The 15,225-nt window shown below is 38.0% G+C and overlaps 1 protein-coding gene across 2 annotated transcripts in view; it reads left to right on the top strand.

Annotated features, from left to right (window-relative positions):
- Window positions 1-15,225, top strand: part of LOC306872250 (disintegrin and metalloproteinase domain-containing protein 33-like) — a 103,703-nt gene that overhangs the window by 3,907 nt on the left and 84,571 nt on the right. For both annotated transcript variants that reach the window (XR_013784405.1, XM_079420742.1), the window contains exon 2: window positions 12,523-12,602. Coding sequence is in view for 1 of the 2 variants with exons in the window: in XM_079420742.1 (XP_079276868.1) it covers window positions 12,523-12,602 (80 nt within the window). In the remaining variant the exon portion in view is untranslated. The remainder of the gene's footprint in view (window positions 1-12,522; window positions 12,603-15,225) is intronic.

The following is a 15,225-nucleotide window of genomic DNA, read 5'->3' as shown; positions in this document are numbered from 1 at the left end:
GTGTGAGGAGGATTCCAACGGTTGACCAGCTATTTTTTTTTTGCTGCTGTGAGAGCAGCTAACAGTAAAGATCTTTGTTGGACGGACAAGGTGAAGTCCCAAAAGTCATTCATGAAAAAATGACGCGGAGTCAAACATATCTCAGTACTCAACAAATATGAAAGGTCCAGTGAGATCTGAGTCCAAAAAGGTGAGAGTGAGGGGCACTCCCCAAAAAAATGCAAAAACGTGCCTAAAACTCATTGGGAACAGAGATTACACTTAGGACAAGACGACAGATTCATATAAAAACGTTTCATTGGAGTCAAATAAACCCTATGCAGCAATTTCCAATGAATCATTTGGTGATTAGGGTTTTTAGAAGACAATTTAAACATACCCCATACCTGATCGGAAAATAAAACATGCACATCCTCATTAAGATCCTTAGCTCAAACAGTTGTAATAGATAAAGGTTTGTATGAATACTCAAGAAGAAAGAGATAGATGACTGAAGGGAGATTCCTCAGAAGGAAGGATTAGTTTGCGCAAAGGGTGAACATGCAGTTGAGAGTTCCAAGGCACCCCATACGCCCGTAGGGCCGATCTAATACGCAAATACATAAAAAAAGGAGGTGCCTGGCAGATTATATTGAGTTTTAAAATTCTGGAAGGATTTTAAACCACTATCATCATAGATATCTCCCAGAGTGTTTACTTTATTATGAGTCCATTGCAGACAATGAAATGGAGTACTGCCTGACAAAAGGTTATTATTGTGGAAAATAGACGAATGCCTATGCCATTTTGTATCTAGTTAGTTGTGAACGTCTTTCAACATCCCTCCATGTGGAGAGGAGATGGGTTACAATGGGACCAAACCGAGATTTACACTGCCAAAGAGGAACTCCCGAAAAAACAAGATGCTTCAATTTATACGGATAAACGATAGATTCCTCAATTGCTCTCCAAGACACAGAAGCGTCAGGATCAAACCAAACTGCTAAAGGGAGGAGGGAAAAGGCTTGAGCATACAGTCTAAAATTAGGGAAAGACCTCCATGTAATCTACATCGTTGTAAGGTAGTCAATTTAATACGTTTCCCATCCCATATATACCGTGAAACACATGCATCTAATTTATTTCAGTAGCCAACCGGTGGAGCAAGAGGAATCATGGAAGAAAATAAATTAATACGTGGGAGAACATTCATTTTAATCACCGATATACGGGCCTGAAAAGAAGTAGGAAGACGAGACCAATTTTCCAAATCTGAGGATACTTTAGCTAGAATACCATAGTTTTTTGAGATGATTTCCTGCAGGGAAGGAGAAACATCTATCCCCAAGTACTTAAAGTTTTGAACCAATGGAATAGATATAGAAAGGGACATGGAATCAATTTTAGAATTAAGGGGAAGTAAACATGACTTAATCCAATTATTTTTAATTCCAGAGAGAGATCCAAAATGGTCAAATAAATGCAGCACATGAGGAATAGAATGTGACGGCTTCTCCAAAAACAATAAGATATCATCGGCAAACAAAGAAATATGATGATAAGTATTCCGTATATTTATGGGAGAATTAGTTTCAGATTGTCGGACCGCTTGAGCTAAGGGTTCCAAGGATAGGGCAAATAACAGAGGAGATAGCGGGCAACCCTGACGAGTACCTCGATGTATAAATAATGGGTTAGAGCGAACAGCACCTGTGAGAACAGTGGCTGCTGGATTGGCATACAGAACTTTTATCGTATTTATGAAACTCGATCCTAGACCCAGATGCTGTAGAACCGCCCATAAATAGTTCCATTCTAGCTGATCGAAAGCTTTCATTGCATCTAAAGATAATACTGTGCAAGGAGAGGACAAACTATTATTTGAATTAATAATATGATATAACCTGCTTAAGTTATCTGAAGCTGAGCGAGATTTAATGAATCCTGTTTGGTCATGATGAACTAGCCTATTCATAAATTTCTCTAGATGACGAGATAGTACTTTAGCATATAATTTAACATCAGTCCCTATAAAAAAAGTCTATGCCATCTATGCCTGGGGATTTCCCCTTGTTCATAGATCGAATTGCTGACTCCAGCTCCTGAAGAGAGATCGGTTCAGCCAGGTATTCTGAATCTGAATCTGACAGCCTAGGTAAATCAAAGTTGGACAGAAAAGATGCAAAAGAGTCAGGGTCACCATCAGTGGAAGAAGTATAGAGGTTAGAATAAAAAGAGTGAAAGGCGATATTAATGTCTTTTGGGTCTGTCATAATGAGCCCAGATTGGGATTTCACAGCTGAAATATTAGCAAACTTTTCATTGTTGCATAATCTTAGGGCTAAAAGGTGGCTTGGTCTACTCCCTTGAAAATAATAATTCAGCCTGGATCTTTGGATCAGGGATTCTGCCCTGGATTCATCTCAGTAATGAATTGAGTTCGGACCTAACCGCCATGATTTTACTGAGTGTATTGTCTGAGAAACAACGCTGATTATCTCTAGTCAGATTCTGGAGCTGTGATTCCAGTTCAACTATCTTTTTGTGTCTGTTTTTTTTCTGTAGGAAAGAGGCATATGACATTGAGTTATTCCTTATAAATCCTTTAAACTGCTTTCCAAAGTGTTCGAGGATCATCCACTGAACCTTGGTTAATTTCAATAAACTCTAAATTTATTTCTGAATTGACTGCAATCCTGTAACAATTTAGGGTTAAATCGCCATCTAGTGGCACGAGATGGCCGAGGGATCAAAGATAATCTGCACAAATTTCCATCATGATCCGACAAAGATAAGGAACAGATATTGGCATCACGAACAGCTGATGATAAAGAAGTAGAAATTAAAATATAGTCAATTCGCGAATAGGATTTATGAGTAATAATAATAATAATAATGCATTTTATTTAATGGCACCTTTCAAAACACCCAAGGTCACCTCACAAAATGAAAAATACAAGTCACAAGTGCCTTGTAAGTAAGTAGCAAGATCTTAAACTCTACTCTATACTTTACTGGAAGCCAGTGCAACTGCTGAAGAACTGGAGAAATGTGCTCAATAAAAGGTGTTCTAGAAAGAACACGAGCTGCAGAGTTCTGAACCAACTGGAGCTTATGTAGCAATTTAGCGGGAACACCAGTGAAAAGGGCATTACAGTAGTCTATACGTGAAGTAACTAAAGCATGAACAAGAACTGCTGTATTATTGGTAGAAAGAAAGCAAAAAATAATTTACCATCGAAAAAAGAAATCTTGAATTGCCATTGCTGACTCCAATTATGTTGGAATAATAATCAGATTTAGCTTTGAACAATGCATTTTTGTAGTTTTGAATATGTTCAGCATACATCTCTTTATGAACAGTAAGGCCAGACCTAACGTGCAAACGCTCTAACCTACGACCTTTAGTTTTAAGTTCACGCAGTTCAGGTGTAAACCAAGGAGCTGAATGTACAAATGAAACAGTTAGATTTTTCACAGGTGCGAAATCATCTAAAATCGTAGTCAGTCCATCGTTGTAATATAAAACCAGTTCATCAACAGTAGAGAAATCCGATTTACTGGAGAAGATGACAAGTTCATCAGCAAGAGAAGGCACATCAATGTTCTTAATATTCCGAAATGTGATCGGGCGACACGGATTTACCTTAAAAACTGCCAGTTGGGCACAAAAGGACACCAGCAGGTGATCTGATATAGACAGATCAGAAACAGTAAAATTAAATGGTGTTATACCAGAACAGCAAACAAGATCAAGAATATGCCCTTTAGAGTGAGTTGGCAGAGTATTAAATTGCTGCATACCAAAGCAATCCAAGCATGATAAAAAGTCACTTGTAAATGCATTACTGGCATCTATATGAATGTTAAAATCACCCAACATAATAACATTTGGAGACATGGAACATTTACATTTATTCATTTAGCTGACGCTTTTATCCAAAGTGACTTACAATTGCTATATATGTCAGAGGTCGCACGCCTCTGGAGCAATAGGGGTTAAGTGTCTTGCTCAGGGTCTTGGTGTCTCACAGTGGATTCGAACCTGGGTCTCTCACACCAAAGGCATGTGTCTTATCCACTGCGCCATCACCACCCTGTATGGAACATAAATAAGTTAAAAGTTCAGAAAGTTCAGTTAAAAAGGCATTATTGCTCTTGGGAGGGTGGTAAATGGTAGTGAGGATGGTAGGAATCGCCCCATCAATTTGTAAGCAAGCGATTCAAAAGAAGAATATACAGGCAGAGTTAACTGAGATACGTTCAATTTCTCTTTATAAAGTATCGCTAGCCCCCCTCCCCGTCCCATAATACGGGATTTACAGACATAACTATATCCTGGGGGAACAGACTGGTTTAAATGAAAGAAGTCAGCTGATTTTTGCCATGTCTCAGTTAAACAGAGAAAGTCAAACTTACGGTCAGACAGCAGATCGTACATTAGAGGTCCTTTAGTGGAAAGTGATCGTATATTAAATAATCCAAAGGAGAAATTGTTTTTACCAGAATCGTTGCCAACCGATCTGGCCAAGTTGGTTAATACACCAGGATCAACAGTCTGTGTGATCCTCCTCACCGAGCGTGGTTTAGATGACCAAAAGGACCATATCTGACTTGAGCCATCAACGTTATAACTCCGCCGAGACCCTCAATGTATATATTTCCGACGTGGTATGAACACGATATCCGAGGGAAGATGTAGAGTTGATGGAAGATTAAAAGGACGCAAACGGAGCTGAATAAGTTCCGCCGCCGAGTAATGGGGCATCATCCATACCACAGAATGGTATACAGCAGAAAGGATGACCCAGATGTAATTCATCCACACCAGTAACTCAATAATCTTCATAGTTGTTCCCCGTGACAGAGGTACCACGAAGAAACAGGTCAATAACCAGCAGGCAGACCAACAACCGCAGAGAGCATTGACACGCAGATCAACCAGCACACAGAGCCGCCGAATCAGTGTAGATACACAAATCAGTGTGACTCCTTAAAACAGTTTAAAACAGTTCATAAATGTATTCATGCATTGATAAGTGCATGAAAATACAAACAGTGAAAAGTTTAAAATGCTCTCCCTAGGCAGCGGCAGCTAACAGCACCAGTGTTCACCCGGAAGTAACAGGAGTAACGGGAGTAGCAGAAAAGAAAGTGAAAGACTTAGCAGAAGGGTTTAATAAACGTCAACTATCCACCAATGAGGATGAGGTTACACATTGCCGAAATTTGTCAGAACACAAAGCTTGAGAGTGTGATTCCTTTGGTCCAGATCTATCTAGGATATGCGACATTACATAATTCATATCTGCACCCAATACAATTTAAAAATCGGAAAACGTCAAGAGATAGGTCGACAAAACAGAGAAAAAAGTAGGGTCAGGAGTACAAGGGGCATAAACTGAGAGAAATACAATATTCCTATTCTCCACTATTGTTTTTATATGTGTTATTCTACCATCTGTATCACAACCTTTATCTAAAATGGTAATATTTAAAGTCCTCCGGACCAATATTAGGACACCCTTGGTTTTAGTATTCGAAGATGAGTGAGATACCACTTCATAAAACTTATTATTACACCTGTGTATATCCTCCTCTTTCAAATGGGATTCTTGAACTAACACTATATCAATCTTTCTTCTTCGCCAAAAATCCAGAAAACCTGTATGTTTGTGAGAGCCATTTAGGCCATTAATATTACAACTCAGAATATTAAGGTCAGTCATAGGTATCAAACAGAATTACTGCATAATAAGACAAAATACAAGTTTGAAAATAAAACCAGTTGAGTCTACCATTAAACCACCCCCCACCCTCCCCGTTACCATTAAAAAAAACATAAACACATTCCCATGAACTATAGCAGATCAAACCAAGAACAAACCTTGATCTGCCAGCACCCTTTAATATGGTCCGTGGCGTCAACAAAAACCTGCACATTACTGTAGCACCAACATTTGGCCCCATAGTCACATATTGACTAGGTAGTATGTCTATTTAAAAAAAAAAAAGATAAAAAGAAAAGAGAGATAAAGAATACAACTAAAACAAATAAAATATCATAATCAGTAAGCGATACTGCATGCACAATGAACTATGAATTAAGAAGTGAACATTAAAGTGAACAGTGAAAGACCTAACCATTTAGAGCATCTCTTCCCCAATTAGACAGCAAATGTCCAGCTGTAGTTCACTGAGAGTTGGTGGATGAATATGATCTGAGAAAAACTCTTGCTTCTTTTGGGGAGTGTAGCATTTTAGGTTCACCTTGATTGAGAATGACCTTCAGCGTTGCAGGATAAAGGAGAAAATTCTGGATGCCAGCGTCTCTCATTTCCTTCCTAATTGGCTGAAATGCACTTCTTCTTTTTGCGGTGACCGGAGAAAAATCTGGAAAGAAAGACAGCGTTGCTCCGTCGGAAGTTTTCACCGGGGCATGAAGTCTGGCGGCCCCGCAGAATGAGCTCCTTGTCCGTGTACGCAGCAGTTTAAAGATGAAAACCCGTGGTTTAGCGCGATCTGAGAGCCTTGTGTACACGCGATGCGCTCGCTCCACTTCAATCTCTTTGCACGCCAGAGACGGGAGCCACGTCGGTAGCGATCTTTTCAAAAAGCCCATAGGGTCGTTCTTTTCGGAACCTTCAGGCAATCCGACCAGATGCAGACTGCTGCGCATATTGCGATCCTGTAAGTCCACAACCTGTTGCTCAAGCGCAACAACGCGCCTATCGTGATCTGCAACAACTTGTTTTTGTTCTCTCATCTCCCCTGTAAGAAGATCCAGTTTAGAGCATAGCGACGGAACAACTGACATGTGAGAAGTGAACTCGTTCCTCATCGCCGTCAACTCTGTTCTTAGAATGTCCTCAAAGTGTGTAACAGTGTTCACCATCTTGTCCATCATATCGCTTGAGTTCGGTGACTTGGATTTCTTCTTAATCGGAGAAGCCGACGGAGACAACTCCTGATGTTTACAACTGCATGCCATCAGGTAAAGCACAACCAATGAATAAAACTTAAAACAAAACGAAAAAAATCAGCAAAAAGAGGCCAAACGCACTCAAGTGCAACTAAGTTCATGAGCACGTCACGTGACTCCCTACTTTAAAGGCATTTTAAAAGTAAATTGAAAAAACTACACTTGCAGATAATATAATATTAATTAAATAAAAGGCCACTTAAGTGTACTTAAAGTACAGTTTCATGACTGTTTCTTAACAAACTTAAGTAACTTAGCTTTAAAGTATATTTTAAATCTAAGTTTTAATCATGCTTTAAACAAGTACACTTTTGATATCTTGACTAAAATGCTAAAGCTCATGTAAAGTACTTGATTATAATTTTAAGTGTAGTGTACTGTATTTAAATTTTTCATTTAAGTTAAGTTTAAGTTATTATATGTTAAATAAAATGTTACTTCATCATTACAAATGTGTAATTACAAATAAATACATGACACAAGTTTCGGTTACACTTTATTTGAAGGTGTCTTTATAAAGTATAATTATACATTTAAGTACTGAGTAATATTAATTAACTACATGCACGGTTAGGATTAGGGTTTAGTTTAGGGTTACTTGTATGTAATTATGCATAATTAATTGTTATTATAATAGTAAGTACATGTAACGTGTAACAAGGACACCTTAAAATAAAGTGTTACCTAAGTTTCAATAGAATTTATGTTAATTATTTAGTTTTTTAATTTACTATAAATGTTAGTCTTCAGTACATAAAAAAAAAAAAAATATTAGAAGTAATTCTGAAATTACATATAACGATGTATGTAAGTGCTACTTAAGTGGGTCAAGCTTTTGCATTGAATATAAATTTAAACTATAATACATTTTCATTTCATTGTAAATAGCATGCAATGTCACATTTACTGTCTTAAATATTATATTATTTCTGATAACTACCCGTTTTAAAAGTATGCTAAATTGCACTTCTTTTACAAGAGTGCACACATTGTTAGAATTTCAAATAGTACTCTTTGGATGTCCATTGTGCATCAACTAGAGCAGCATGAACTTCTTTGATAAAGACTTAACATAAATCAGTGTATCTCAGAACAGTTTGAAGTGCGAGGGGACTTTAGTGCACTCCTACACAAGCAACGCTCGTGGCATTTGAACAAAAAAATAATAATATTGAAGGCTGTATGAGTCAGATTGCATTATAAATTGACATTCTTAGGTGCTATATAATGAGTGAGAGAGAAAGAGTGTGTGTTAGAGAGAGAGATAAAAAGAGAGACAAAGGTAATCAGAGAGTGAATCAGAGAGACTAAAAGCTGCAGACAGAGATGGGGAGCTGTTAGTTGGAAGGTAAGGGAGGAGTTTGTCTGTGTTGTTTAGAGCTGTCACTGAAGACGCCCGGTTCCTGCAGTGCTTTGTGATTGCATTTGGTTTAAAACGGCACCCTGGAAACAGTGATAGAAACAGTTCCATTCAAACCGCTCTATCTCTCTTTCTTTCTGTCTCCTCTCTCACACACGCACCAGGCACAATTCAGAGAAGAGATCCCCCACACAGAAGCAACATTCAATCTTGCGCCAGCTTATCTCACGCACACACACACACAATCGTAGTCCGTCATCTGCACCATGCAGCATCTTTTAAAGTGTTTTGGACTCACTAAATTGCAGATGCTTCCTGTCAATCTAATATTGATGTGTTTATTTTTTTAGTCTCTTGTCTCTCAGCAATGGTCTATAGATTGGTCAATCACACAGATGATGTGTGGAATTCCTCACACAGTCAGACAGCTGCTGTGATAGACTGATATATTGGCCAGGCCAGTTAATCGCTTGATTTTAGACCATTTAAACATAACGTTTTCATTTACTAAAATGTAGAATGATCGTTTGTTGATGCCAGAGTTTCATACTAGATTTTACCCAGTTTTACACGGTCATTATGCCCATATGGGTTAAAATTATCTTCCTTTGTGTGCATCCTTGCCAATAAACAATTTTGACAATTTATTGCAATTAAAGTTGAAGCGCATAATTTATAATAGTATCATTTCTGAAGTCACCATATAGAACAGATAGTCATGTCCCAAACACACAACATTAGTTGCGCTAGTGTTTCTGTGTAAAGCTAGCTTTTTTGCGGCACAATACCACAGTGTTTACCATTTTCTGAGAAGTCAAATTACAAATGGCATATTTCTAAAACATTAAGCTGGGATAGGAAAATATTGAAGCTATAAATATAAATAAAATATAAAAATCTTTTTATTATAAATCTTTGTTTTTGAGCAAATATTATGCACAACACATTGCCATTGCATTTTCATATTTTATTTAATTTAAGCAATTTTGTGTTTCATTAAATTGCATTAGGTTGGCTATATATCAGCATTATACCGGCCATTTGGCCACTCTCTTGAAGAACCCATATCGGTCGCAAATTTTAAATAGGCCTACTCTTTTCATCTCTCTCTCGCTCCCCTTTTATCTCTCTCAGTAGTGACAGGAAATCATAATCATCTCGTCTGTTTTTCTCTCTATTTGTATTCTGTCCTCACTGGGTGATCGATACGTAATCCTAACAGCAATGTTGCTTTATGGATCTTATGTGCTTTCTTACATCTGTGCTGGATGTCTGGATATACTCATTAGGCCTCTTATGGGTGTTACCTGCTTCTGTAACATCTGGTGCAATATTTCATTTGTGACATTTTAAAGCTGACATCCGGTCGGATCTGTCAGTTACACTCAACCTATCCCATCCTCAGGTCTGACCTTAATATTGTTCATCTCCGTAATGAGGCGTGAGAATCAGGAAATCAAAGATTTTACACACATTCCTGTGTGGAGGTGTTAAAACATGAGGAAATCTCAGTTTTTAAAAAATATATATTCCTACCTTTTTAAGGTGTACATAAATTGAGCAAAATATGTAAGTTATAACAGAGGAGAATAATAATGCATAATAATGAGACTCCTAGGAAAGCAAGAGAGGAAAGTGAACAGATAGCAAAAGGAGGAAGAATACTAATCTTCTTCTCCTTCAGACTTTTCTCCTGAGGTCTCTTCCTAAAAAGCCTGGTAAGAGAGGAAGTGAAAAAGTAAGGCTCTTTGGGACCCCCATGACAGTTGAGTGACTTGACGGGCAGATAATTGTCAACCAGAGGAAGGTCAATTTCGCTGTGTTTGAAAAGAAACTGCCCTCAAGCCAGCTCTGGCCTTCTTAGATCATTCTTTGGGAACAATGTTTTAGGCTGGCTTGCAGCTAATGCCTTCTCTAAACCTATTAGTTTTGGAAAATGGTTTTCTCTAGAGGGCCATATTCTGCATTGATGGATTCTCTGGATTTATGTTGTGCAGTAGACAGGCTGATTATTTTATGTCCCCAGAACTCAAACTTGGCCTTTGATGATGTTTATTGTGGAAAAGAACTGCGGTTACAACCGGAATAGACTTTGCGAAACATTGCGTTGTGATTGACAAGCCGCAGTGATTTAGATGGCGCTGATTTAAGACGAGTCAGATTTTTTAGCATTAGAAGAAATGAGACCATTACAATTTGGAAATAGAAAAGCAAATTGGAAAAAGGATGGTCTTGTGAGGAGCATGCCGACACACTCCCCTCCCGATCAATTCTATTGCTTCCTTTTACCGCGTGTCATATTTTATAAACTCCAGCCATAAATGGATATGGCGAGGTCAGTAATGATCTTATTTTTCCACATTTGTGTGCATGACAGCTCTGTGTGAGACCCCAAATGTCTGGGATCAAGCTGAGAGGGGATGCTTATTTGTTTCTTTTTGCAAAGAAAAGTGCTATCCTTGAGGAAAAGAGAGGGAGGTGAGAGAAAATTCCACACCTCTCATTACCTCTCCCCTCTTGTTCTTCTCTTCATCAGAGAGAATGCATAGCCAGTTTTGCTGTGCTGATAATCAACTTGTAAAAGCTTGTAATTTTAGTGTCTAATTTCGGATCTCTCAAGAGCTTTAAATCAAGTGCATGAAAGCTGAGACGTACAAAATGATTTATGAGGATGATTATTCCTCTTAATCATGAGTGATTGAGGGAGATTAATAGTGTGACCTGCTGCCCACTTTCAGCTGCCTCTCTAGAGTTGATTAACTTAAAACCAGGCCTAGATTGCCAAACTATGTTGTAGTCTCATAAGTAACACGTCCATGTTCAACTTTCATAAGGTTTCAGGCTTGATAAAAGCACAAACATGGTTAGTAGTCTGGGGGCGCCTGCAGGATTTCATCTCGGGGTACACGCTGAAACCAGACTATGCCCCTACTTTAGTAAGTCTCAGATCATTTGGCTTTTTTATTGTGACATGACACAAGGTCAGGAAAAATGTCATATGATACCACCACTCAAAACTTCTTTGAAAGGAATTAATTTAAGATATTTGTTAGAAAAATTTATTAAAAAATACACTACTTGATCAAATGATTGGGATCGGAAATAAGTTTTCATTGTTGTAATATTATGACTTTTTATTACAATTTAAAACCAATGTTTTCTTTATTATTATTATATCCTAAATATATTTTTTCCAACTAAATCCTAATTTATTAGCAGCCATTGCACCAGTAATATAAACCCTCATAAATCATTCTAGTATGCTGATTTGGTGCTCAAGAAACATTTGTTATTAATATCAATAAGAAAACAATTAAAAAATGGAACATTCTGTCATTAATTACTCACCCTCATGTCGTTCCAAACCTGTAAGACCTTCATTCATCTTCGGAACACAAATTAAGATATTTAGATGAATTCCGAGAGCTCTCTGAGAGCTCCATGTGACATCAGTGGTTCAACCGTAATTTTATGAAGCTATGAGAATACGTTTTGTGCCCAAAGAAAACAAAAATAATGACTTTATTTAACGATTCGTCTCCTCCGCGTCACCCTATAGCACCATTTTGGAGAATATCACATACGTAAACAACGGCTGCAACGTATTAATGCAGATTCATTGTTTACGCATTCATCTGAACGTAAATAACATATCCGTGTACATACATTGCATATGTTTCTGAGCCTTGATTATGTTAGGAACCTTGCTTTCTATGGGAGGGTCAGAGAGCTCTCGGAATTCATCAAAAATATCTTAATTTGTGTTCCAAAGATGAATGAAGGTCTTACAGGTTTGGAACGACATGAGGGTGAGTAATTAATGACCGAATTTTCATTTTTGGGTGAACTATCCCTTTAAATGGTAGTGTAAATTAAAAACAATTTGAAAATAATGATAACGTGTTCAAGATGTAAGGAAAATGCTTTTCTTTGTACTTTTTTTTTCTTGATGGTTGTACCACATGACTTTTTAGAGTCATTAAACTTGGAATTTGTTGAAATCAAGATGGAATCAAAAGAGATTAATAAAAAGAGTATGTTTCTAAGAACGTGTCACATGCATTTTAAACTAGATTTTAAAAACATTTTTCCTTTTCTTTACAGTGGACACTCTTATATGTCAATGACCCTAAAAGTGAAGCTTAAATGTCAGTAAACATTTATTCCCTCCCATCATCTCAGTGTATCTCTTTCTTTTCAGTGGAAGACAGAGGACAGAGAGTGACAGCACACTGGATCTCTCACAGAACAGCACAGCAAGAGACTGAAACATCGTTTAAGGTAAGACTAGGTAACTATAATAAAAAAAAAGAAATTCGCCACATACATATTTATATATAGAGTATAACATTTAATATTCATTTTATACTAGGGTGATGTTTAGTTAGATGGTGTACTAAAGACACATTGTACACTGTTGTCTTGGTCTCAGCAGTAAGTTTTCCAAACAATGTGGTATGTTGTGCAATAATGGATGTTTGTGGATTTCACCCATGTGGCAAAAAAAAATTTCTTCATGAGGATGGTCAAGCCAAAGTCTTAAAAGCCAGTCCATTGGGTACTTAGAAGGATGTAGTTGTTTCCTCTTGCAGCTGGCGGTATCACTGCCAGAAAGCAGCTCTTGATAAGCACCCTATGGGTTCTGGTTCTTGTTATCTGAGTTATGAAAGCTTGTAGAAAAACTCTGTTGGTGTGTATTTTAGACTCTTCCATTATGAGGAAGGCCTAGAATCCAGACAGACCCTTGAGTTTGGTCGCTGCAGGTGTTCTAGCATTCAGAGTTTCTAACAAGCAACTAAAAAGCTTTTCCTTCATGCTCTTTTGGAAGAGCTTGATAATTCCATGCAGTCTAGGAGACCGCCTGCCTTCTGAAGCGTTTAAAAGAGCTCGTCATTTTTCAAGTCAATGACAACAATGTAGGGGAGTTTCAGGCAGCTGCTCTATTCATGACTCCCGGTTCTGTGTCCAGTTGTCGCATGATGAGCATTCAGTGGTGACAGTTCTGGAGTGTAGCCTGGAGTAATATTCTACCCATTTCTCCATCTATTTACCCATTTGGATGTTTTTTTAAAAAACCATATGAATATTACATACCATGTATATCAGCCACCCACTCTCCAATTGTCTATATTAGCCACTGAAAACCTCATATAAATATTACATACCATATAAATAATTCATAAAGTTCACTAGTGAAATTGTCTGACCTGACCAGAAGAATCCATTCCCACTGGCTGATTTAAAGTCCCAGCTCTACCTACTGAAAGTTTCCTATCCTAGAATAGTGTAGCTTCATTTCATGTGCAACACGGCCACTCACATGTGAGTGCACACACATCCTTGCATACTCCACTGGAACATCCACTCACTCTGATTTCTCTGTTATATTGACATCTGTTCTCCGACTTCGGATGTATCTAACCTTCTTGGCTTGTTGTGAAACCCTGAGACAACCTAAAAATGTCAAGCTAAATGCCCCGAAACAAGTCCAGTTAAACCTACATGAGAACAATGATGAACCTGCAATAATAAACATGAACATATTTACCTCTGTTTTTTTCTTATAATATGTTGCGTAAATACTAAGGGCTGGATTTACTAAACAGGGCAAATTAGCGTTAGAGTGCAATTCCATAAAAGCGTTGATGTGAGGGGAAAATTCTGCGGGTGATTTACTAACACTGCGCACATTAAAGAACACAGGTGCAGACAGATCATTTCCATAATGGCCAGCACAGTCTACCAAGAGCAGTGCTTTTACCACCTGCTTTAAGACATCATTTTTTTGGGGTGTTAAATAATGGCGCAAAAAACAGTAATTTGACAAGCGAAACATTAGTAAATCACGTTCATTTTAATACTCTCCTCCCATACATTTTATGTCTGAAAGAAAAACTCCTACAATTGCATATTCAAGATCAGGAGCAAAAATAAATGTCCACGCCATTTCAGCGCTAATTCTTCTCTGCATGTCTTTAGTAAATCCTGATAGTACAAAAGACAGTTTGCGCTGGCACAAGCTGTTAGTAAATCTGGCCTTAAATGGTCAATCTATGGACATCAGGTCCTGTGTGTGTGGTTTTTCATGGGAAGTTTGTCAGACTTATCAGTATTTCTTTTTGGTCCAATATGGAGGTAGTGTCTGTCATAGGGGGATGTGGGATGACTCAGTAAAGGTGTCATGAACTAACTATTTATTAGTTTATTATAAATATAAGAAAGGATATTCTAGGTTGTTCGACACTTTGATCCATGAGGGAGAAGTCCTGTAGCCTGGACCATTAGTAATCCACTAGTAATCTGAAATCCACAGAAACTGAGTGAAGCATGTGCTCGGTTTGAATAAACATGACGCTTTTGACTCTGAGTGTTTGGAGCCAAATAGATTCTGTCAGCTGTTGTTTGCCACTGGTGCTGACTTTTGATGTGGTGGCAACTTCTTGACATTTAGGTCCAGCCTGTGAATATGTCACCATCTGTAGAGAGAAATAACCAATCACATCTTCACATTTCATGGAAATGGTAAGATTAGTCATTTTACTGGACCATGAATTACTTGATATGGCGCAATAAAATGATCAGATATTCATTTTATATAAGAGTTGGCGATTTCCTGCAACATACTGGCTGCAGTGACTGTTGCTAGTGCAGTAAGAACAGAGGTCAGCTTTATGCAGATGAGGACCAAAGCGGTTCCTACTAGAAACCAACAGCTAGGCTCTGCGATCTCAAGCGATTTAATAGCTGTCGGTGAGAACGCAGCTTTGTCGCTTCACTCTCTGCTGGTGTCTCTCACAGGCTCGCATGTTCACCTAATAGCTGACTTCACAAACCAACAGAAAACACATGTTTGTGCGCTCACTCACAGGCCATGAGAATCTGGACATTTGATTGAACTTCTGGC

This window comes from Barbus barbus, assembly GCF_936440315.1.
Source record: "Barbus barbus genome assembly, chromosome: 1".
Taxonomy (NCBI): Eukaryota; Metazoa; Chordata; class Actinopteri; order Cypriniformes; family Cyprinidae; genus Barbus; species Barbus barbus.
The sequence above is the reverse complement of the archived record's forward strand: the minus strand, read 5'-3'. Positions and strand labels throughout refer to the sequence as shown.